Here is a 24,198-nt window from a genome sequence, read left to right on the forward strand (position 1 = left end):
TGGGGCTCGATGCCCAGAATCCGGCACACCCACTCGAAGTGGCGAATCTTGGCGACCGCCATAGGGTGCAGCTCGGTCAAATGAACACCGTGCCTCTCAAGGACACGGTAAACAAACTTTGTCAATGGGAACCTAAGATTCCCATAGACAAAGAATGCTGCATAAACCCCGATCTTGCCTCTGGGGGCATCGTACACGGTCTGGTGGGATTCAGGAAACTCAGGCTCGAGAGGATCGAGCATGAACTTCCTAACAACATACCGGTACTGATCGCCGGGCAGAGCACACTGGCACTCGCCAGCAGTACTCCTATCATCGGTCGTAGGCTCGAAATCATGTGAAGACATCTTGCAAAGGGAAGAAGAAAACGATTTCAGGGGAATGCTCGACTAATTAGAGTATTCACCAGAAATCGCTGTAAAGATGAAGAGAAAATGTGAAAGTATGAATTGGAAAGGATCCTCCACCCCCTTTATATACTAATCGCAATTAATGCGGTGAATTTAATGCGGAGGAGAGAGAAATTGAAGGTGCAATGAAACTATGACGCGTGGCAAAAAGCAACCTGGCAACAGCTGTCAAAAGGACGCGTGCCAGTAATTTCGCGGCCACGCGCCCGAAAAATCGCGCCCACGCGCCTGAAAAAGCATCTGGAATGACCATGTACTGTCACGTCACCATAACTTCCTGCACGTCCTGACACAGTCAGAAGAAACCGTCGCACGACGTTTCAGATGTTTGGACTGTTCTTATCCTTACCAACCTTTCGAATTTCAAAATAAAAAATTCAAAAAGATTCAAAAGTAAGCGGGAAAATACCCCTTACCTTGGCAACCAAGTAACCATAAGACGGATGTGGGTACAGTGTTAAGGCAAAACCCTTCACATACCTAGCACCCGCAGGGAATTGAAGCCAAGAATACCCCGGCAACAAAGTAACTATAAGACGGGTGCGGGTACAGTGTTAAGGCAAAACCCTTCACATACCTAGCACCCGCAGGGAATCGACGCCAGGGGTACCTTGAAAGTAAAGTAACCGTAAGACGAGCGCGGGTACAGTGTTAAGGCAAAACCCTTCACATACCTAGCGCTCCGCAGGGAATTGAAACCAAGAAGGATCTTCTGGGCAATGCTTGCGGAAACGGAAAAAACATCCCCGCATAGCGGGAACGTCGAGAACTACATTGTTTGAGGCTCCATGATGGAATTGGTGGTTTAAACATAATTGATCACTATGTTCAAAACCACTAAAACCTCAAGGAGAATCCACACAAGTGAGACTCAACGCTCCTGACTTGCGAGAAGGTTACATACCTACCCGCATCATACCCAAAGATCAAGCAAAAAAATCGGGAATTTTTGCAAGTGACATTAGGAAACACGCGGGAAGAATCCCCACGGAGAACCTTAAAACTAAAAACCCCTTTTCAAAACCCCTTGCTTAAAGTCCAAATGTTCACCTCACTTTATTTAACATTCATGAGAAGAACATTGGACTGGGGGGACTTGAAGAGGTAGGTCCCAGCATAGCCCAGTTGGTCCCGCAGGACTCACCTAGAACAGGGACGTCTGCGCAAAGGCCATCTGCTCCCGCAGGACCCACCATGCTCAGAGAATCTTACGCGCAGTACGCAAGCTGTACACGCAGGGAAAGCCTCCCAATGGTGAAGTACCCCGCCTGTTCCCGCAGTTGCGGATACAAGCCATCAGGGAAGGCTACCCGCAGACAGCAGGGCTACACGCACAAGACACTAGCTACTTCAGTAGTCACATGAAGGAATGAGCAAGGCGGGAACAATCCCGCCTAAGTGAGCCAGTCTGTATGATTCTGAAAGATCTTTTGTACTATACCTACCAAGGTATGGATAGGACAGACGATCTGACCAGAACAGCCCATGAGCCAATCACAGGGTGACAGCTCACCGACAACAGTGCGAGGAGGAGCACCCTCTAGTACTGTTTGTCACTATTAGCCGCTGCCTACTCACCAACCCTTACTGTGGGGCATGCGCAGCCTACAGTTGGTGGAATAGTGTTACTGTTGGCCGTAACCTATTCACCAACCAGCATGGCCTGCGTACAATCCACAGTAGGTGGGACGTGCATAATCTACAGTTGGTGGAATAGTGCAGCCGACTTTGTTACTGTTGGCCGTAACCTACCCACCAACCAGTATGGCCTGTGCATAGTCCACTGTTGGTAGAACAGGAATACTATTCAGCCGGCTGTACCTTCTAGGAAACCTACCTTCGGCTATAAATACTCCAACATCTTGGAATGGTAAGACCATCTGCTATCCAGTTATCTAGCAATCTCTTAATATACACTTATATTCAGAGCAACCTAGTCTGATTCTCACGCCGGAGGGTGGTCACAAGGAGGAACCCCCCCTTCTCAGTGACGAGTTTACGGTGTTTGTTTTGCAGGTCTCCTGAAGAACAACCTTCTTAGCTAGATCTCATCCGTGGGAAACATTACTTAACCCCCAGATTATCTATAATCTGTACCGGGTCACTTAGTGTTTCTTCAAGTAAATTAATATCGACGTGTGTTTTCGTGAATTAACCAGAGAAAACAAACGCCGTCGTGACCGGCGGATGCCGTGGCGTTTGAATCTCAGGCGTTTAAGTTAGAACGACAGTTGGGGATTCACTTGAGCTTTACGCCATGGAGTTCAAAATACATGATGAGGCCGCAATGATGGTGACGTGTCTCCGGCGAGTCGTTGCAGGAGTAGGAGGGTGGGGGTGGTGATAGTGTAAGGCCCCGTTACCGGTGCCCTACTTTGGACGTTGGATTTACTCATAAACACAGTTCTAAATATCAGAGTTAATTAAAACTTTACGCGGAATATAAAACTTTAACCATAAAACATTACATAACTTTCAAATCGTGTCTTATCAAACATTCATAGTCATTTAAAAACAAACATAGTCTTTAAAACATCCTAACATTTCCTTGCGACGCCAGTGTCTTCACTTCGATGCCATGTGTCCTCATCATCAAGCGAACTGTCTCATTCTACTCACCTGCGTGCATACTAAAAGTCAGCTATGCTGAGTGACTTCTAGTTAATCACACATTATACAATACATACACTTACATCCAATTATGCGTCCGAAGATACATAATAATTACTTTACTAATCTAATTTCATTAATTAAGTTCATACATACGTTCGTACTTTATTACTTTCATACTATATAAATTACTGTCATTTTCTATCTCGGATATTATTAGGGTCCGATCCCTTCCTTTTCTATCTCAGATATTATTAGGGTCTGATCCCTTTCTTGTCTATCTCATATATTATTAGGGTCTGATCCCTTTTTACTTCTCTATCTCAGATATTATTAGGGTCTGATCTCTTCCTTCTCTATCTCATATATTATTAGGGTCTGGTCCCTCTTTCTTCATCTTCGTGCATACTGTCTTAACATACCCATAACATACATACTTTCTTTAGCCATTCATACATATTCATATATTGTACATATGTCTATCATACACATTCATCTATCATATAACTGCCTCCCTTGATAGCACGTGCAATATCCGAAGATCGTTCACGTACCGACAAGCTTTCATTCGCATTTAAGATATACATACATAACATATAAACCATACAAGGCATACACTTACCAGTTAAGGTAAGTGTATTAACTATCACATCGAGTATGCACACAGCCCCGAAAACGTACAAAGGAAATGGGGCTAGAAACTCACCTTAATGCGGTTATGTTCACCATTAATAGTTATTCCCTTCTTGAGCTGTGCACGGCTAACTGTATAATATTTACATGTATCAGTTAACTATTACTACTCATATCGTATTTCTATATTTATATAACCCACAACGAACGGGGGTCCGGGGGCAGCGCCCTTGGCAGCAAGGTTCTAGGGGCGGCAGCCCCTAGATATGGTCAACATTTACCATATCTGCAATTAAACCTTCGTTTCTTAACCAAATAACATGATTTTGGTACCATTGAACTCGCAATCCAAGCGCCTACAATCCCTAACCATCAAATCGGCCAAGCATTCATGTTTAATGGGTACGATTTGGGCATATATATACGGGTTCTTTTATCAACCGATTAACCCATCAATTCTTAACCAATTTCAGTGAGGTTTGTTGTTTTGGATTCGTTTCTACCATATACACCTAGATCTATGATTTCTAGACGAAATCCGAACCTAAACGAACAAGTTCAAGTCATAAACGTACCTTAAACGAGTCGGTATACGTACACGAGCTGGTCTTTGATGTTGTTTTGGTCCGTCACGACGTTCCAGCACCAACAAGCTCGGGTTTTCGCCTTCGGATCTTCGTTCGGGTTTGTGTGTGTTTTCCAAGGTGTAGGCTATGGTGTAGAGATGAATAGAAATAGAAAGGTTTAAGGTTTAAGGGTATTTATACTCCCTTAAGCCCATGGACCTAAGGCCCATTCCATCTTTTATTCTACCTTTTAAAGCCCAAGCACACCTTCTATTAGTTTATTTATTTAAACCGATAATGACAAACTATAAAATAAACGAAATTTATTTTATTAATATAACCAAAAGTAGGATGTTACAGATAGTAACTTGGGGGTTAGGAGATGGTGAGGGTGATGAGTTAAAGTGGGTTTTTTTTAAATAAATATAGGGTTTAATTTGTTATTGACAAAAATACCCTCTTTCTAACCTTCTTAAGAAAGTTAAACTTCTTATTTGAACATTTCTCATCAATTTAAATAGCAGTTATCTCAATATTCAATGTCCATAAATAAAGTTTATATTTTATATATGGTAAGGCTATTAATGTGTTTTAGTTTAGTCAAAATTATGTTAAATTAAATTCATAAATAAATACTCAAAACGTGATTAAGCGAGAAAATAATTTTAAGGAGAACCGAGCGTTTGGTTCAGCGAATGCTTTTTTAAAGGAATCAGAAACTTAATTTAAATTGTAACTTTTTGAAATTTTAATTTAGGAAATGAAATGTTAAAAAAAGAAATATGGATTGCAAAATTAGCCTTATCATCAAATCTCCTCACCATCCATACTAAAATAACAAGGTTATTTTGGTAAACTTTAAACATTCCATTTCAATAGAATGCTTTAAATTCCATGAGAATCTGTTTGGTATGAGGTAATGGAATGGATGATGGAATGAAATGAACGTGGTAATGGAATGAAAAAAAGAACGAAATTGGTTATTACCATTCCAATGAGATGTTTGGTTACCACATGATAATGAAATGATTACTTTGCATTGTTTTATAGGTAGGAAAAAAATTAAATTAAAATGGTAGTGAGTGGCGGTGGTGGTGGGAGGTAGGTGGCGGTCGTGGCATTGGTGGTTGGTGGTGGGCGACGAGAGATAATGGTGGTTGGTGGTGGTGGTGGTGGTGTTGGGGGTGGGTGGTGGCGATAGTGGTGGTGGTGGCAAGCGGTGTTGGGAGTGGGCGGCGGGGTGGTGTTGGGGGTGGGTGGTGGCGATAGTGGTGGTGGTGGCAAGCGGTGTTGGGAGTGGGCGGCGGGTGGTGGTGGTGAGGGCAACGGTTGATGGTGGCGGCGGATGGTTGGCAGTGAGTAGTGGTGGTGGTAACGGCGGCGGTGAACGACTGTGGTGGCGGTAACGGCGGCGGTGAACGACTGTGGTGGTTGTGGTGGTGGTGGTGGATGTTGAAGGTGGTGGGTGGTGGTGGCGGGAGGGTGGTGGAGGTGATGTAGGGTGAAAGAGGGAAGGAATGAAAAAAAATATGAGGGTATGAATGGAATGAAATTTGAGTGTTTTAGATGGAATTGAATGGACTAGGTAATAGGTCATTCCATTCCTTTAATCAATCAAACACACTTTTCTTTATTCCCTCACAATGCATCATTCCATTCCGCCCTCCATTCATACATACCAAACGCTATATGAGTAACTGAAAGAAAAATGTTGAAATCCTATAGATGTTGGAATTAATTTCAAATTCAAATCTATTCATGACAATCACACATAATTTCTTATGAAATTAATTTGGTTTCATATTCATTCCTTCGAATTCCATGAACCAAACGAATATTGTTGACACATGGCACATAAATCCTTTTGTTTATTAGATTATCAATACATTTGATCAAATTTAAAAATATAAGATATTTCAATTTATCATAATTAACGAGATCAAATTTAAAAATATCAACATGACATACTTTTTCGATATATCCGTTATGGCAAACGAAAGAAAGACCCCAAATTATTGTCCTAGTATAAATAAAAGGGTATCGAAATGTGGTTTCCCCCAAATTTGGAGTTCATTCACCTCATAAATTCACACCAATTAAATGTTGATTCATGTAAATATTGTTTCACGTCTATCTAACACCTTCCTTTCTTTTTATAATTGTGATTCTATTATTATATATTATGTCATGTTGAAGTCTATTTTGGTGACATTTTATCACAAAGAGAACACAAACATTTGTGATCACTACTCTTTTTAGTCACATTCACTTTGAGTTGTGATATACTTTATACTATTGTGTGGTAAGTGTAGTCCACTCTGTGATCAAGTCTTCCTACGAAATCATCTATCTAAATATTTAGGTATCCGTACAGAGGACCTCTTACATTACCGCCTTACCGGTATATCTTTGGTATTCAATACGTCATTTTGAATCTCACACACACATGTAATATATATATCATATGATAATAAGGTGTCATGATTTATTTAACAACCTACTGATCACCATTGGTTAATGATCAAGCGTATTCTACGTTATCTTCACGAAACCATCTCCTATGGTCTTACTATCGTATATATATCCACATTATTCACTATTCATAAATAAGCAGATGTTGATTGAATTGGTTGCTCGAATGACCCCCTTCCACTTCCACTACAAGGACTTGTGTGTTTCTAGAACACAATCATATCGAATAGAGTTTCAAGGCATAGAATACCTTAGCCATCCCAAAACTTTGACAAAATACCTGGCTCTTGCGCACACTACAGTAGAGATACGTTGCCTAATGTCCTTATCACATGAGTTATATACGTTGCCTAGTATTAAGATCGATTGATCTTCACTTCATTCATTCGAGTCATCGTCCTTGCTCAGCCTTCGCCAAGTGCCCACTGTTCCCATGATTGTGATTATAAACGAAATGGTCGGTCCAAGGTGTACGTAGAATACTATTTACGTACTTCTCTTTATATTTGTTGTATCTATATTGTATTTTTTAAATTCAAAAGTATAGACTAGATATGGATATATATTAGTTGCTTATTGTTGTCGGTTTATTTCTTTTTAACACCCTATATATTATGTGTGCATTCTCGTTTGGAAATTAATGAAACCTATGTAAATATACAAGTGCTAGACATTTCAACATTTCAAAAGTATAGCTTCATATAAATGCATAAAAATAACTAAATATTATGAAAGCAATCACATGTTTTTAGCAACTAACAGATCGGCGTTGGATCGTAACTAAAGTTCAGTTTGTTGTTACTTTGTAGTCATGCAACAATAATCTGTTGACTAAATTACATCCATCAATGACAACGACTTTGTTTAGGGAATTTCCTCCTGAGTTGATGATGGACCCATGCGCATGCCGATTGGTTGAGAACTTGAGATGACAATATGGTTCTGGTGGATCCGAAAACTTATTAAAAGTTAGTTCGCCATTGAAGTCACAAACTAATTTTAGTTTAAGGGTCAAATCACATATTTAGATCAGCCACGGACAGGTTGTAAATTATAATCACACTTTTATTCTAGTCTTTCTATGAAAAGTGACATTGCAACCTAACATAAAATATAATGAGTACATTTATACATAGTTTTATATTCGACATAAACACCCTTTTTTCTCCTTAGATTCGATTAGAACCATTTTCCCCCTTTTATTCTTGACACATTACTTTTGTGAAAGTTTTGAAAAATGCTCATTTGATTATAAGAAATTAGATGCCTAGATGTATGTTGAACCGTTTGATGTCTTATACAGACGTATACCGTATAAATCAAATCAATAGGGGACTAGTTACTAATGCAAGCTAGTGGTACGCGTATGTTCACTCCGGACAAGAATGGCAAAACAAAATGTTTAAAATCACCCTCTAGATATGGATTATTGGAAGATGGAAAAAAAATAACGAAATTCAACATTTCCATGATATCATTTATCAAATTCTAGGAAGTTTGCACTACAATAGAAAATATTGCCAAATTTAGAAATCAACAGAGTAGGGTTTGTAGAAAGGAACCTCCGTCTTTAGTAAGTACAACAAATAACATTCTTCTAAGCATTCCAAACAAAAACTAATGATTACCATCTGCCAACCGTGTCTTTTTTTATATCTTCTACTGCCCATTTTTCTTATTGTGACGCGTCCGCAATACAATTAAAGTCTAACCAACAAAATCGTGTATCAACTGACCTCCAAAGTGTTGTTGAAGATGTTGAACATGTTCAGCATTCTGTCTGAGACCCAAAGTAAGTGAAACCGGACCCAACCCAGTTGCATCTAACGTGGCTCGAGGATAGGGCATGATGCTCATGAGCCGGTCCATGCCTGATAGAGGAATGTCGTATTGGTCAGGCCTAGGTTGTTTCTCATGATCCAGTAGATGGCCGTGTGATTCGTCCACTGTTGAGTTTACATTGACACCGGGATTCCTTGAACACTCGGGTGGTTGCGTGTTTGACAATGAGCTCATGTCCATCCAGTTAGGGTCTTGACCGTCTGGTTGCGGGTGGGATGAGTTTGCTTCAGTCAAACCTTTTGTTTCAAGGGTGTGGATTTCTTCCACCATTGGTTTCCATATTCGAACTCTCGCATTTATGAACCAGTTGGAGACCTGATTTAAGCAATGTATCAATAGGTACCATATAGCAAAAAAATCATGTATATTATTATGTTCATAATATTTAAATTTATTAGACAATTATGGCAATTGGCAAGTAAAAGGTCGGTCTATAAACTGAAAGCAACCATGTTCCACTCTGAAAAGTCAAAGATTGCTTACCTGAGTTCGTGTTAGACCAGTTTGAGTTGCCAACATATGTTTGTCTGCATCCGAAGGGTACCTTCACATAGTACAGCATATAGTAATATGTAATCAAACTTCATGTACATTTTATTACCATTTTTTGCCATATACTATATATAATCAAACTTCATGTACATTTTATTACCATTTTTTGTACAAAAATAACACTAACGCTTCAAAAATCAATTATTCACCACTTGCATATGGTAAATTCATTTATTCTTAAAAGTTCATGCATTATATAAACTATACAAATTGGATTTAAATAAGTTAAACTATGAAACGTTGGTCAATAATTATTCATACTTAAAAATGTAGCCCTTTTATTTTCATTGCAATAAGCCATCCCACTTACATAATAATCATAGGCTTACACTTCATTTCTAGTCGATTTCGATCACAAAGAATGCAAGTTTTCTTATTTCTTCGCTAATAATCATTCATGTGAGCGAAATTGAGTGAAAATCAGTGTAGATCAATACGACTATGCTAGGGAAATTTAGAACTGTCATTTATTATTAGAAAAGTCATAGTTTGAATTATTAAAATCCAGTTCGTATATAAACTATCGTTACAAAGAATATGTAGTTATAAATCTAGAGAGAGAAGGGAGTTACGGGTGAAGGAAATGATCAAAAAGCCAGGTTTTAAGAACCGCGATAGCTCGTTCGGGTAGACCTCTCTGCGGCCTCCACACCGGTTGCTGCGGTACAAAGAATCCAGCAGCACCACCACCGGATGACTTTATCCGGGAAGTACTCGTTGCATTAGCATCAAAAGTTTTACTCACATTGGTAGATGAGCAAAAGCCCTCTCCCACCGTTTTCGTCATCTGCGACAATTGCTCGGATATCACGTTCTTGACATGATAAAAATGTCGCGAAAGCGCCTTAAGAGCTAAACAAACATACGGAGTGGCAGCACTAAGTCCAGCCACAGTCTCAAAAGATGAAATCACCATCTGCATCTGCTGCAAATACTGCTTGTACCTTTTGCATACCTTGTGAAACCAAACAAATCAAGAAAAGAAGAATTGGTATCATTGGGGAATGATAAATGAAAAAGTAAAGAAACATTAGCTGTGTCATGTGGATCATGCACTAAACGTTAGAAATGTTAGACACCAAGTGGAGTCTAGGGTCCGTCGGGAAAAGTGTGATGGGAAGTGAAGGAACAATCATGCTGAGGGTTTGAAACTTTATTAGTGACAAAAAGTGGGGTTATCTACAGTTGAAGTTCTTTAATCTGTTCCCTAATTGCAAGAAAGTCTGAATCATTCAATTTACAAAAAAAAAAAAAAGATTTTGTAAAGCTTATATATCACAAATAGAAAGTTTGAAAATTGGATTTTAATAATTGTAAGTGACCTATTGACCGATAATTATTCATAGCTAAACTTTGAACAATGACAATTCTAACTTTCGCCTTTGTTTTTAATTGCAATCCAAGTAGCATAAGCTTCATAGATTTATACATGTTCTTTTCTCTCACGGTGATGACTATGAACGAAATGAAGAAACGTACAACCAAAATATTGTCCGGATTGCTCTTAGTAACAAAAGTAAAGTAAGAATTAAACATTTGACTAAAACTAGGGTTGCAATAGAGTTAGATCAAGAACTTTAGGTTAATAGGTTAAGCTAATATCCAATTTTATAATTGTTACTAGTTGTTCAAAATATTTTTATTATTATTATTATTATTATTATTATGCATTAAACAAAAGTTAAAAAGTACGTTAAGAGCTAAAAGCCATAATTAACAACTAGACTTAAACCATCTTGTAATCTAAAAAAGTCAGATAATAATAATAATAATAATGATAATAACCTACCTCCTCTTGCATATACAACAACCTGACCTTCTTCCGATGAAACTCAGGCCTGAGAGATTCATCCGACTCACCATACGACCCAACCGGACGATCCGAAACCCTACTCATTTCTTCTTCAAGAATCTTATGCGAGTACGCATCATGACATGCTTGAACCAACTCCTGATACCCTACTTCACAACTGGCACTCAACAGTTCTTGTGCAGGCTTTATATACTTGGAGTTCTTCAATATTGTAGCGTACCCAGTAAACGGCCCTAGCGGCCCAGTATTCCGGTGAGCAAAACCCGAAACACCCACGAAAGGTTTCGGATCCGGGTTGGGTAAAAGATCCGACTTTAGAGGGTTTGGACCTGGTTGTAAAATGGGTTCATTTTGATCTTTAAGATGTGGAATTGATGAAACTGATGAAAGTGACAAAGATAACCCTTGAGGAGGTAGTGCAAGAGTGACATGATGTTGTTGATGAAGGGTATTATGGTAAAATGGTGTAGAACTGAAACTGTGTGTGTGGTCTATATTCATCCAATGATCATGACTAGCAACTTGTTGTTGAGAAGACACAACAGGTTTCCAAATATTATTATTATTACAGTCTTGTGTGTACGGCAAGTTAGCATAAGTTGTTACATCATTTGAAGGATCTTGAATATTATTATTAATATTATTATTAGACACAAAACCATGGGTGGTTGTAGGTAGTAAAAGATGTGAAGGTAAGACATTATATGGTTGTTCAAGCTGATGGTGGTTAAGGTCACCGGAGTTGTGTTGGAACCTTAACTTATGCCGCCGGTTTTTCTGGGCTACATGGGATTCAACTCTCTGCAGATTGTTCATCTCCATAAGGTGGGTAGAGTTTATTTAATAATAGTTTAATAATAATGATTCCTGCATGGACATATTAATAATACAAGTTAAGCTACAGCAAGTAAAGGAGTATCACATCGTTCAATGATAAACAGTGTTACACACAGTAGCACAGGCAGTAATATTAAATGGAAAGATGATAACTTTATTTACAGAATGACAGGATGATCATTAAATTAACATGACATATGTACACACGTAGACACAAAATCAAACGAAACCCGAGGGAAATTTTGAAAGGCACATGAGGATTTCAGTGACAGAGTTAAAAGAGTTCTGATGGATCATGGAGTTGGATCTTCAAGTGTTTGTGGGTTTGTGTGTAAGTGAAGTTATGTAATATTTTCTTCATAAAAAACTTACCCTTGAGAAGACATTATTATATATGGAGATATAATATAGGATAAGAGGTGCCAGAGAGAGTGGATTGGGCACCGTGTGCGGCGGAGGAGTGTGTGTGGAAAGTGGCGTAAGAGACAGGCGAGGGTGGGGGAGAGAGAGAGAGAGATATTTGTGGATGAGAGAGAGAGAGAGAGAGAGGACAATGATTACAAAGGTGATAATTCCAGTTGGCTATTTTAGGTGACCTAAATAACACTGTTGTGTATTGAATAACGGCGTACGTTGAGAGTTAACGGCAAATTTTATAATTCTCTCCATGACCTAAAGAATAATGTTTTGTTAGAACTTAGAACATTTAAAAAGGCGTTTTACATTTATGTGAGTATATTTTTTATATTGTAGGATTAGTTATAAGTGAACGAGAGAAAAAACAATTATTATTTATGAATAAATTTTAAGAACACTGTTCGTCCTTTATATTGATTTAATATCTTTTTAAGATGGTTTTGAACGGATCTGAGAGAATTGATAATGATAAAAATATAAAAAAATATTATCTAATTGAAAATAAAAGAAATAACGGTTAAGTTTTTTATTTTAATTATAGAGATAGAGAACATACCAAAAATGCTCTTAGGCTATGTGTAGTGCAGGATCACAAAATGAGAGAGGATTTTTGACACGTGACCAAGGGCGGTGTTGTGGCCCTAAAAGCGTCGCCCTTATAGTTTATCACCACGTCAGGATCTCCATAACACAAGCAGACACAAATGTATGTTGCAAACCCCCCCCCCCCCCAAATAAATCACCTCGTTGTCTCCTATGGGACGATGTTTTCGCTTAAATTGCTCCCCTTTTGTTGCCCACCACACATGGCTCATATGGTGTTGACAAAGGCGGGACTGGTGGCCGGTCAAGCAAGTCCATTAACCCTTCGATAATTTGAATATGTTTATTTATGTAAGTTAGTTTCTTTAACAAGTTGGAACACTTGATAACGAAAGAAGAAGTGAACCTTGTGATGATCCTTCACTTAAAGAAATTCTAATACCGTAATTTGTCTTTGGTTTTAAATGGCATCAAATATTGTATGCGAGTTAATGGCCATTTTCATTCCTGTGGTTTGCTACTTTCGCCACTTCAGTCCAAAGTTTGAAATTTTGTCAATTAGTCCTCATAGTTTTAAATATTAACCAATTACGTCCCATCCGTCTAACGACATCCAGCTATGCCGTTAGTTTAAGGGTATTTTTGTCTTTCTCCCTTTTATTTTGAGTTAATAGTCATTTTAGTCCCTGTGGTTTGATACTTTTGCCACTTCAGTCCAAAGTTTAAAATTTTGTCAATTTAATGTTCATTTAATTCAGTTTTTTTTCTATAACCTTGAAGAGCATAATTCAAGCCCAAAATCATCGAGCAACCTCTAATACATGTATGCATTTACTCTGTTGATAACAGTAATCATACCCCCCTCGTATTTAGTTTATAGACATTTCCCAAACTCTCCCCAATTGTGGAATTCAATGGTAAAGTAGTCAAGGTAATTCCCTGAAACCGAATTGTACAGAAAAAAATAAAAATCGTTTCTTTGATTAATGTACAATAGTTGATTTCAACCCGGATTTTCGTTACGATATGTTAATCTCTAAACACTAACTATTATGCATTTATCAAAGAAACGATTTATAGCTTTTTCCGTACAATTCGGTTTCAAGGAATTGCTTTGACCACTTTACCATTGAATTCCACCATGGGGGAGAGTTTAGGAACCGTCTAGAAACTAAATACGAGGGAGGGGGTATGATTACTGCTGTAGGCAAAGTAAATGCATACTTGTTTTGGCTGATGCTCGATGGTTTTGGGCTTGGATTATGCTTTTCAGGGGCACAGACAAAAAAAAACAAAACAAAACAAAAAAAAACCTGAATTAAATTGAACGTTAAATTGACAAATTTTCAAACTTTGTACTGAAGTGGCAAAAGTAGCAAACCAGGGATGAAAATGACCATTAACTCAAAATAAAAAGGAGAAATATAAAAATACCCTTAAACTAACGGCATAGCTGGATGTCGTTAGACGGATGAGACGTAATTGGCTAATATTTAAAACTATGAGGACTAAATTGACAAAATTTCAAACTTTAGACTGAAGTGACGAAAGTAGCAAACCACATAGACGAAAATGACCATTAACTCATTGTATGCTATATTCCCATGAAATCATTTCATTTACTCAAAGGATAAGTAGATTTGGTTATAATTCAAGATGTGTAAATGTAAACGAGTATTTTATTTTGTGTAACATGTTATTTTTTATAACTTTGTGTAATTAAATTCTAAAGTGATGTTTCCTTTAAGAAAATTAACAAAATGATTACATGTGATGTTAGTATTTTAAGTTTCGTATTTCAACTTGCTAGATAGATTTCTAAATTATCGTGTATTGAATTAAAGTATTTTGTACATATATGAATATTCCAATTATCATATAGGACATGAAGCTTCTACAAATAAAGAGAGCGCTCTTTTATGCGGAAATGAAGTGGTAATTTGTACCTAAAAGTCTAAAACGTAGCCTAGGTAATTTGCCTCACTAAACATTCCCTTAAACGATGAAGATCACTAGTACACCAAGCGTCACAATAGTTTAAATGTGGTGATCACCTTTTACAAATGTTACACTGTATCAATATTGTAGTGATCACATTCTTCGTTTACTAATCGATCTCAACAAATACATTGTGTATCTCGCATATAACTAAACAAGTTTAGTGATACTATCACAAGCTTCTCAGTTAAACAATGATAGTGGTCACCAAACTATTGCACAAAAAGAATGAGCTGATGGAAGTTGTAAAATAACTCATCTATTATATGCTTTATAATCTATGTTTAATCTTGTCTCTCTTTTCAGATGACGTTAGAATACCAAGGGAAATACATATGTATATTAAAGTGCTAGAGCAAAATGGGTAAGTAAAAATGTAAAATGGTTCAACAGGCTCGAAGCAAGCAATAAGTTAGATAGCCTATCTCCAAGTCACCTGGATAATCCCACCACCAAAACCGGTGCTCCAACAATTTCTTGGTTAGACACTTCCAATAAAAGCATTTTATATAAAATGTTAACACTTGCGATCATGTGCAAATTACGTCACTTACCCTATAGTACAAAACCACATAACTAGCTAGTTATGTGGTGAGTAACTTGTTCTTTTTAATTTTAGGGATATGTTATTCGTACACCCTTTATAGGGTGTATATAAAAATAACATGAGTATTAAGAGGGTGTGTGAATAACCAAAAAGAGTGTATGAATAATCATTGCCTAATTTTATTATACAGTCATCTTAAAATGGATTGGATTTGGATGAATTCTCTTAAGCTCGAATTAAAATTACGTTATTACTAATCTATTTACCTTTAAAATCACATAAATCATGCACCTTATTCATTATGCGAAAATCCTTGCATGTGCAAGGTAAATATTAAATTTTCTTGTTCAGAATAAAAAATAAATAAAAATTGAATCGTTCATATTAAAAGTTATGCAATTAACACGTTATAACTTCAATACCCTTGTACATACCCAACTTAAAAATTAAAATGACTCTATATATTGAATATAATATTGGGGATCATCCTCTTATGTTTCACATAGATAAGTCAAATGAATAAAGTTAAGAAAATCTAACGGTCATAAAATAGTCTAGTTGCATATTTAGTGTATGAGTTTATCTATAAAGCTGTTTATTTTCATATTTAGATTATCATACAAAGACGACAAAGAATAAATGGGTTTGACATGTTCGTAATAGTTCGGATCTGACGGGTCTTATGGGTTTTAACAGGTCTTACTTGATTTATGTTTAACCTTGTGAAAAACTATTGTGAGTTATGAGTGATATGACTTTGCATTTTAACAAACATAAATATATAAATTAAATGTATTTATTATTCTATTGTAAAATATGTTCAACCATCCTAAATTATAAGCATATATTTGCATTTTTCAAACGTATTCTAGAGTACTCACTTGTAAACCGGTTTTTTTTAAATAATTTTGTTCGCAAAAGGACGCCAAGAGGTCTTTTGGGTTTTTCAACAACTTTGGCATATTGTGAGAAATCTCTGCCATTTATGGACGTCGAAAAAAATTATAGATGCTATGTATACGTATATCATATTGCTTAGTATGACTATTAAAGACGAATGGAGATCAATATATCAACACTCAACAATATATAACGGCCCGGGGGAATGTTCAAAAATTACCTCAAGCAACTATGGCGCAGAGACTGCAAAATGTGTATGAGTTGCGTTCTAGTGAGATACATGACTCACTTATGGCGGGTTGGTCCAACATGTTTGGTGGGATCGGATTTTGTTTCAATCGAAAGTGTAAAAGGAAGCATACAAAGACGACGAAGAATAAATGGGTTTGACATGTTCGGAATAGTTCGGATGTGGCGGGTCTTATGGGTTTTAACGGGTCTTACTTGATTTATGTTTAACCTTGTGAAAAACTATTGTGAGTTATGAGTGATATGACTTTGCATTTTAACAAACATAAATATATAAATTAAATGTATTTATTCTGTTGTAAAATATGTTCAACCATCCTAATTAAATTATAAGCATATATTTGCGTTTTTCAAACGTATTCTAGAGTACTCACTTGTAAACCGGTTTTTTTTAAATAATTTTGTGAACGTGATTTTAAATCATTAAGTTTAAAAGTGAGCACTCTAAATTACGTTTGAAAAACGCAAATATATGCTTATAATTTAATTAGGATGGTTGAACATATTTTACAACAGAATAAATACATTTAATATATATATTTATGTTTGTTAAAATGCAAAGTCATATCACTCATAACTCACAATAGTTTTTCATTCGTTAAACATAAATCAAGTAAGACCCGTTAAAACCCATAAGACCCGCCACATCCGAACTATTCCGAACATGTCAAACCCATTTATTCTTCGTCGTCTTTGTATGCTTCCTTTTACACTTTCGATTGAAACAAAATCCGATCCCACCAAACATGTTGGACCAACCCGCCATAAGTGAGTCATGTATCTCACTAGAACGCAACTCATACACATTTTGCAGTCTCTGCGCCATAGTTGCTTGAGGTAATTTTTGAACATTCCCCCGGGCCGTTATATATTGTTGAGTGTTGATATATTGATCTCCATTCGTCTTTAATAGTCATACTAAGCAATATGATATACGTATACATAGCATCTATAATTTTTTTCGACGTCCATAAATGGCAGAGATTTCTCACAATATGCCAAAGTTGTTGAAAAACCCAAAAGACCTCTTGGCGTCCTTTTGCGAAAAGTACATTTGTGCATTCTTAAAATATTCTATCTTTTCATTGATCGGGTCTCTAAACGTTTTTACGATGATCAAATATTCTGGATATATCCGGTCTTCCAGATAGTATCCATGGGGGGGGGGGGGCAGGAGTTATCGTTAGCCAAAATGATGCGACTTGTATGGTAGCGGAGATGTAATCCTATACCACGTGCGACGCCTTTTAAAACATTTATGTCGTTGTTGGACTGGATTGCAAAAGTAGGCGACCAAACCCAAATGTCATATGAAGCAATCGCTTGGAAACTGACCGCTAGTGTTTTTTGGTCACCGCATGTAAATTGACTTCGCTATGCGGTTGGACAATTATACCACTTCCGGTGTATACAATCTTTACTCCCGATCATTTCGGGTAAACCATGTGCCCTTTCATGCACCGAGTAAATCTGTTGTAGCTCGTTCCAGTGGCTCTTCTCAGATAATGTGCGCCGTATAGATCTACTATAAAATAAAAATTACAAAAAATAAAATAAACGCAATTAAAATATTTTTTTTATAATTGAATATATATTATGGCAAAAATACTTCAGTGCATCCCATGTATTTTTTTTATAAGTACTCGTCATTGATGTCGGTTGTATATTCGTAGGAGAGCACGCCGAAGTACCCTTTTGGACAGGGGTGAATCCTAACACCCCTCGGGCGTCCCATTTTTGCTTTAAGTAATCAAATTCACGATCAAAATCTTCACAAATGCGTAAAAATAAGCGTTTAGACATTCGAAAGCAACATATGAAAATCTTTAGGTTTTTGTATCTCGGCGGGTAATCAACAAAATCTTTCATCAAACGATCGTTCGCGCTCTCACGGTCTTGTTCAATATACTCCCTTCTCGCGACTTGACGAGAAGAATAATAAATAGATTGCATATACTTTTCCGCAAGCGTAATTGAACTCGTAGTCGCCTCATCCTCTGCCACGTGCTCGTTATTCTCCAAATACCATGAAGATGAATAATCCAATTTCTGGAGAGAATTTTATAAAATTATATGAGAATTGGACGAGAATTGTGTGAAAATTGTTGTAGGTTTTGGTTTAGATATAAGATTTTTTTTTCTAACAGGGTCGTTGTCAAACGGTCATTGACCAGACCCACCAACCACCATCAAGCATTACCAACGTTGTGTGGGAACAAATCCCCCCCCCCACACACACCCCAACAAAAAAAATTCAAACCCTTCAAGGCGGGCCGGGGGGGTCCCGACATTTTGAGAGGGTTTTGGGTGTGAAAGGGGGTCCACTATGGGTGCTCTTATGGCTTGGCGAACACCAAGCGTTCCCTCTCCCTTCCTGCATATTTACGTGATGTGTCCTGGTTTATTCATTTATTAGAACAACTTTCTTATAAGTTTTTAATGAAATAAATTATTAAGTTCTTTTCATTAAAAAAATGTTTCTCAACGTTTGTTTGCAACAAGTTTCTCAATGTTATACTTCATAGTTTTTAATGACATAAATTGAAACACATCATTTGTAATAAGTTCTTCATATATTTCATTAAATTTTACTTAAAAAAACGACTTCCATATGATATTTCAAAACTTATAAATTTGGATGTTTACAGGGTTACCACAGCCGAATTAATTGCATATTAAGTGGTTGCCATTTGAATGTTTCTTTGATGCCCCCACTTGCATTTGACGTTGGTTTATTCACTTAATGGATGCACCTGGCGAACCTCACCCTTTACAGACTAATACAACATTTTCTTGTCTCCAATATTTTCCGATCTTTATTTTTTGAGAATTCATTTAAATAACTAAGCATAAAGTGTGTATAAGATAACAAATTGCATAAAATCAGAATTACTAATCGGCTAAAGAAAATTCCGAGTCAAGTTATCACTTCCATAACCACATAGCAACCGCCACCTCCGCTTGAACAATTTCACATTTCCTTTTTGTTAGTCCGTACTTATTTGAAAAATCTAGCAGGTTGTGTATTGATGAGCAGTCCAACGGACCCGATAACCTCAACCATTGTGATACCACAACCCAAACCAAAGCCGCACATACACACTTTACCATAAAATGCTCCGAATTTTCCACCTCTTTACCATAAAATACACAATTTAAATTGTCAAAATATATACCCCTTAATAATAATAGGGTTTAGATCAAATACAAATGAAATCAACGTGCTAAACGTGAGAATCAAATAGAGTAATTATATATACAAGTAGAGTAATTATGTAATTACATCATAGAGTAATTATGTTATTACTCTATGAGATGATTGCATAATTACTCTACTTGTATATATAATTACTCTACTTGATTCTCACGTTTAGCACATTATTTTCATTTGTACGTTAACCTTACCCATAATAATAATGCCTGTTTTGTGTTACAATTCGATCCTGTATCAAATAATAGATGTCATTGGATAATGAAATAATAGAAACAAGCAACTGTTATATTTGGACATTGGTGGTGAATAATTATTGAAGTCCCTTCCGTTAAATTTAAGGTTGACAGAGCTAGTTACAAGAACATGAAATGGGACCGCGTTAGCTTTTACTAGAGGGGTATACTACGTCAGAGGACAAGCTTCATGTGGGTCGTCCGATGTTAATCCTCCAACACCTTACAAGTAAGATTGAACTTTTCTCTTTGTAATTTTGCCTGTAGAGAGAAAGATTGCATAAATTTATTAAAAGTAGATTTTAAATTATCAAAGACTATCAACTTGTAGTTGTGTGCATTCACGGCCTTAGTTTAAGACGGAGATGCTAGAGCGTGAACAATGTGTTTAACGTAAATGCTAATCTAAGTATAGTGTGATTATCATTTATAAAGAAGAGGTATGTCCGTATGTAACTTTGATTTTTCCAAATAAACCATAGCAATATATATATATATATATATATATATATAATCAACAAGTGTTTAAAAACCGGTTTATACATGCCAGTAGTTCCAGTTAAATCATATGTCAGGCGAGTCACAACTACGTTTTAGCCTGGTAAAATTGTGCAAACGTTTGTAATTTAAACCAACGATATTTAACGGTTTATACCGCCGTACCGATTTAAGTCCAATGTAAATTTTATTGTTTTGACTTTAGAGCAAAGACTTTTAGCGGCCCATATTGACCTCTGATTAATTAGAAGTTTTAACCTAGCGGCATTTGGCATACCATTGAACCGGTCAGTTTAACCTAGCGGTTTTCCTATACCATTGAATTGATCAGTTTTAACCTAGAGGTTTTTCCTATACCATATTTTGCTTAAGCCGGCTTTCTAACGTTGCTTCCGTTGTCCATGTCCCAGGTGGCACTGTTGGAACCGGGCCTTTAATGACTTGAAAATGCCTAAAACAAAGTTTTGATTAAACAATGTTGGACGCTTGTGTTTACACATTTGAGGGCTCGTATCTTATACCGTTGGGTGTTTGTGTCATATGCCTTTAGGCGCTACACCGCCTTACACTCACATTACACCGTCAGACGCTCGTGCTTACACCGTCACCACTACCACGCATGTTGGTGAGGACATTTTTGAATGAAGAACTCCAAAGAACAAATTGAGGTAAATCAATAGTTAAAAAGAACATTTCAAGGGTTCTCCCTAAACAAACATATATTAACTCCTAACCAATATGAACCAAATAATAGAATACATGGAATTAAACTGGTAAAATAATAATATAGATGTTTGATGTCATTTTTTAACGATAGCTTTTTTTATAAAAAGCAAGAGACCGACCTTTAGCAACAAGCTAAGAGTTTGTTGTTATTGATCTTACCCCAAGTGGTTACCGTAAAAACCCTAAAAAATTGATTTAAAAAATAGGGAGATTTTAAGTTCAAATGAATCAAATCCACAAATGATAAAAAAAAAACAAATAAAAAAAGGTGTTTTAGGTTGGGCAGTTGGGTTTTCTCGCCCACGATGGGCTTTCTCATGTGAGTGTGAAGAGGTATGTACCCGCCTCAACACCGAACGGGGCAGGTCAACCCACAAGATATATACAAGACATTAGAAGTCAAAGATATTATCAAGGTACAAAGCCAAAACTTATGCTCAAGCATCACATGCTTGCACATATCACATATGCTCAAGCATCACATATGCTCACGCATCACATGTGCTCATGCATCACATATGCTCGCGCGTATCACATGCTCACGCATCATATATGCTTATGCATATCACATCGTGCGTGGCGCATCCGCGCGCGGCGCATATCACATGCTCGCGCATCATACATGCCCACCCATGCGCGTGGGGCATCCGCGCGTGACGCGTATTACATGCTTGTGCGTATCACATCTGCGCATGAAATATCTGCGCGTGAGAATAAAGAGAAGACCTCGCGCATCCTCAGGATGGGCGCATATCACACGTGCACATAATCAACCTCGTCCTTATCCAAATCAGGATTGGGGCAACCTTGATTGTGCACGTCAGACAACCTTCCAGAATGCATCTTTTTAAGGAATAAGGATATGCTGATGTTGACAGCTGCTAAATGAAAGGTGGACAGCTCAGCATGACTCATGGGTTACCACGTGATCATAACCAATGAAAAAGCACCAGGTGTCTCCAGGGACACGTGGCGCAAATCGATTGGAGGAGGCCAACAAAACCCTAATTTGGTCTCAGCTCAATCAGTGGAAACCCTAGCACTATAAATACATCATAACGTACACAGTTACAGACACATTGATTCACATTGAAGCAATACTTCCCAAAATTCCCTTACTCTCACATTATCATCTTCTCCTACATATACTTATTCTCACGCCGGAGGGTTACCCCAAAGAGGACCCCTCTGTCCCTTTCTGAGGGGTAAGTAACGGCGCTGTTCATTTTGTAGGTGGAAGAACACAGATCCAGAAGAACCATCCGTGAAATAGTATAATCACACCCGAGGAAAGTAGATCTGCTACCAGTGAGTAGATCCACGTTTCTTTATTGGCGCCATCCACTGTTACATCGGCAATCAGATCTCATCAGATCTACATAAAAAAAATCAATCACCATGGTTTCTGGCGTTCGTAACGTTGATCAAGCTCTGGAGGATATTAAACGTGAGGGTGTTAACGACGGACAGCAGGTTCTGAGGGTTCCGCGTGATTCTACGCGTACCACCAGCAACCGTCCCTTCGTCACAACCCCTCACGGCCAGACTGAAACTCCTCCAGACGATCTCACGTTACAAAATATGGCCGGCGCGAAACTGAAAGGACCAATGGGTCCAGAAGAAGAAACAAATGATCCGAATGAATGGCTCATAAACGAGCAGCGGCGTCTGATGGAAAAGTACAATGAAATGGTCAAACAGAAGAAGCTAGCCGACCAAACACAAAGGCAAGCGTTTGATAAGCAGACTACAAAAAGGCCGCGCGCGCCGGAAGAAGGACATTCTGTTCACACTGCACACACTGAGTTCAGTGATGAAGAAGTGCATAGCATGAGGAAGACGCGGGATACTCATGCAGGAGGCTCACAGCTCCGCGCGCCTGTGAACATGGCGCCTGGAGCCAGAGCCGATCTGGATCTGCACATGCCGTACAGCCCACCAGTCAGAGGGCAAGTGGACGTAACCACACCCTACAGACCAGCCATCTTGGTGAAACACTCAAAGTTCACTGCGCGCATCGCGCAGGCTCCCATCCAGCACAAGACCAAGATGCCAAGTGGTTTGTGTAAATATGACGGCACGACAGATCCAGACGATTTCTTGCAAGGTTTTTACAACACGGGAAACCTAGAGAGCTGGACGATGCCAACATGGTGTCATATGTTTGCTCGCTGCCTAACGGGCGCGGCGCGGGTATGGTTCGAGAGCTTGCCGACTGGGCAAATTGATGGGTTCGAGGAACTATTAGAAAAGTTCCAAGCCCACTTCGTACAGCAGCGCAGGCACACGCGCGATCCTGATGACATCATGCACTGCGTACGCAGGAATGATGAAACGATTGAAGATTACATCACTCGGTTCAATCAGGAGTCTCTGGCAATCGGAGGTATAACCGAGCAACTCCTGCGCGTGGCCTTTATACAAGGCGCGCGCAGTGATCAATTACGACGAGCTCTCGTAAGCAAAGATGGCATGCCCACCACGTGGGCCAAGTTAATGGAGGCATCGCGAGTTTTCGCGAGAAATGAAAAACAGATTGCCCAAGATAGGGCAAGAGAAAGAGCGCATCAGGCTGAATCACCGCGCAGCAAAGAGAAGAGGGCCAAACAGAACTCTGTATGGTCCAGGTTGCAGCCAACAAGTTTTTCTTCCGCAGAAAAGCAAGCGCAACCAAGCTCACCCCAGCCCCAAAAAGATGTTCGTAATCGCGGGGAGGGTGACAAGAGGGAGGGCGGCAGAGATCCTAGCAGACCTCTGCCAAGAATATGGACTCCCCTCACTAAAACACCTTCACAGGTGTTAAGTACTGAGAATGTTCAATTCAAGCCCCCCAAGCAACTACACTACAAGGGACCGCAAAACAGTGGCAAATATTGTGAATTTCACAGGTCCCCGGGCCACAACACCGACGCATGCCATCATTTAAAGGATGCGATCGAGAAGGATGTAAAATCAGGCAGGCTGGCTCACTTGGTGAAAAACCAAAGAATAGAAGATGAGCAACCGGAAGGAGCCTCTGCCAGCAAGAAATACAAAAGAATCTGTGTGGCTGAGGGGGGACGACAAGGGCAGACGTCAAAAAAGAGAAGCGCGCAAATCCACGGAGATTGGCGCGAGCAGCAAGTCATCTTCCCAAGA

The 24,198-nt window shown here is 38.3% G+C and overlaps 1 protein-coding gene across 1 annotated transcript; it reads right to left on the reverse strand.

Moving 5' to 3' along the window:
- Positions 1-8,041: 8,041 nt before the first annotated feature.
- On the reverse strand, positions 8,042-12,076 carry LOC143633078 (BEL1-like homeodomain protein 8). The gene is made up of 4 exons (XM_077101435.1): positions 10,875-12,076; positions 9,658-10,040; positions 9,017-9,077; positions 8,042-8,848 (listed from the first exon to the last, which is right to left on the reverse strand). Exons 1-4 carry the CDS (start codon positions 11,718-11,720, stop codon positions 8,399-8,401), a joined length of 1,740 nt encoding a protein of 579 aa, XP_076957550.1. The 5' UTR covers positions 11,721-12,076; the 3' UTR covers positions 8,042-8,398.
- Between the last annotated feature and the right edge of the window lie 12,122 nt (positions 12,077-24,198).

Source organism: Bidens hawaiensis, unplaced genomic scaffold, assembly GCF_021521415.1.
Source record: "Bidens hawaiensis isolate Kalapana, Puna unplaced genomic scaffold, B.hawaiensis_p1.1 tig00006617_1, whole genome shotgun sequence".
Taxonomy (NCBI): domain Eukaryota; kingdom Viridiplantae; phylum Streptophyta; class Magnoliopsida; order Asterales; family Asteraceae; genus Bidens; species Bidens hawaiensis.

Coding starts and splice junctions, on each gene's coding strand:
- LOC143633078 (XM_077101435.1), bottom strand. CDS start 11,720: ATGGAGATGAACAATCTGCAGAGAGTTGAATCCCATGTAGCCCAGAAA. Junction 10,041..10,874: donor TGTTGTATATGCAAGAGGAG/GTAGGTTATTAT, acceptor TGGTTTCACAAG/GTATGCAAAAGGTACAAGCA. Junction 8,849..9,016: donor CTGGTCTAACACGAACTCAG/GTAAGCAATCTT, acceptor TGCTTAAATCAG/GTCTCCAACTGGTTCATAAA.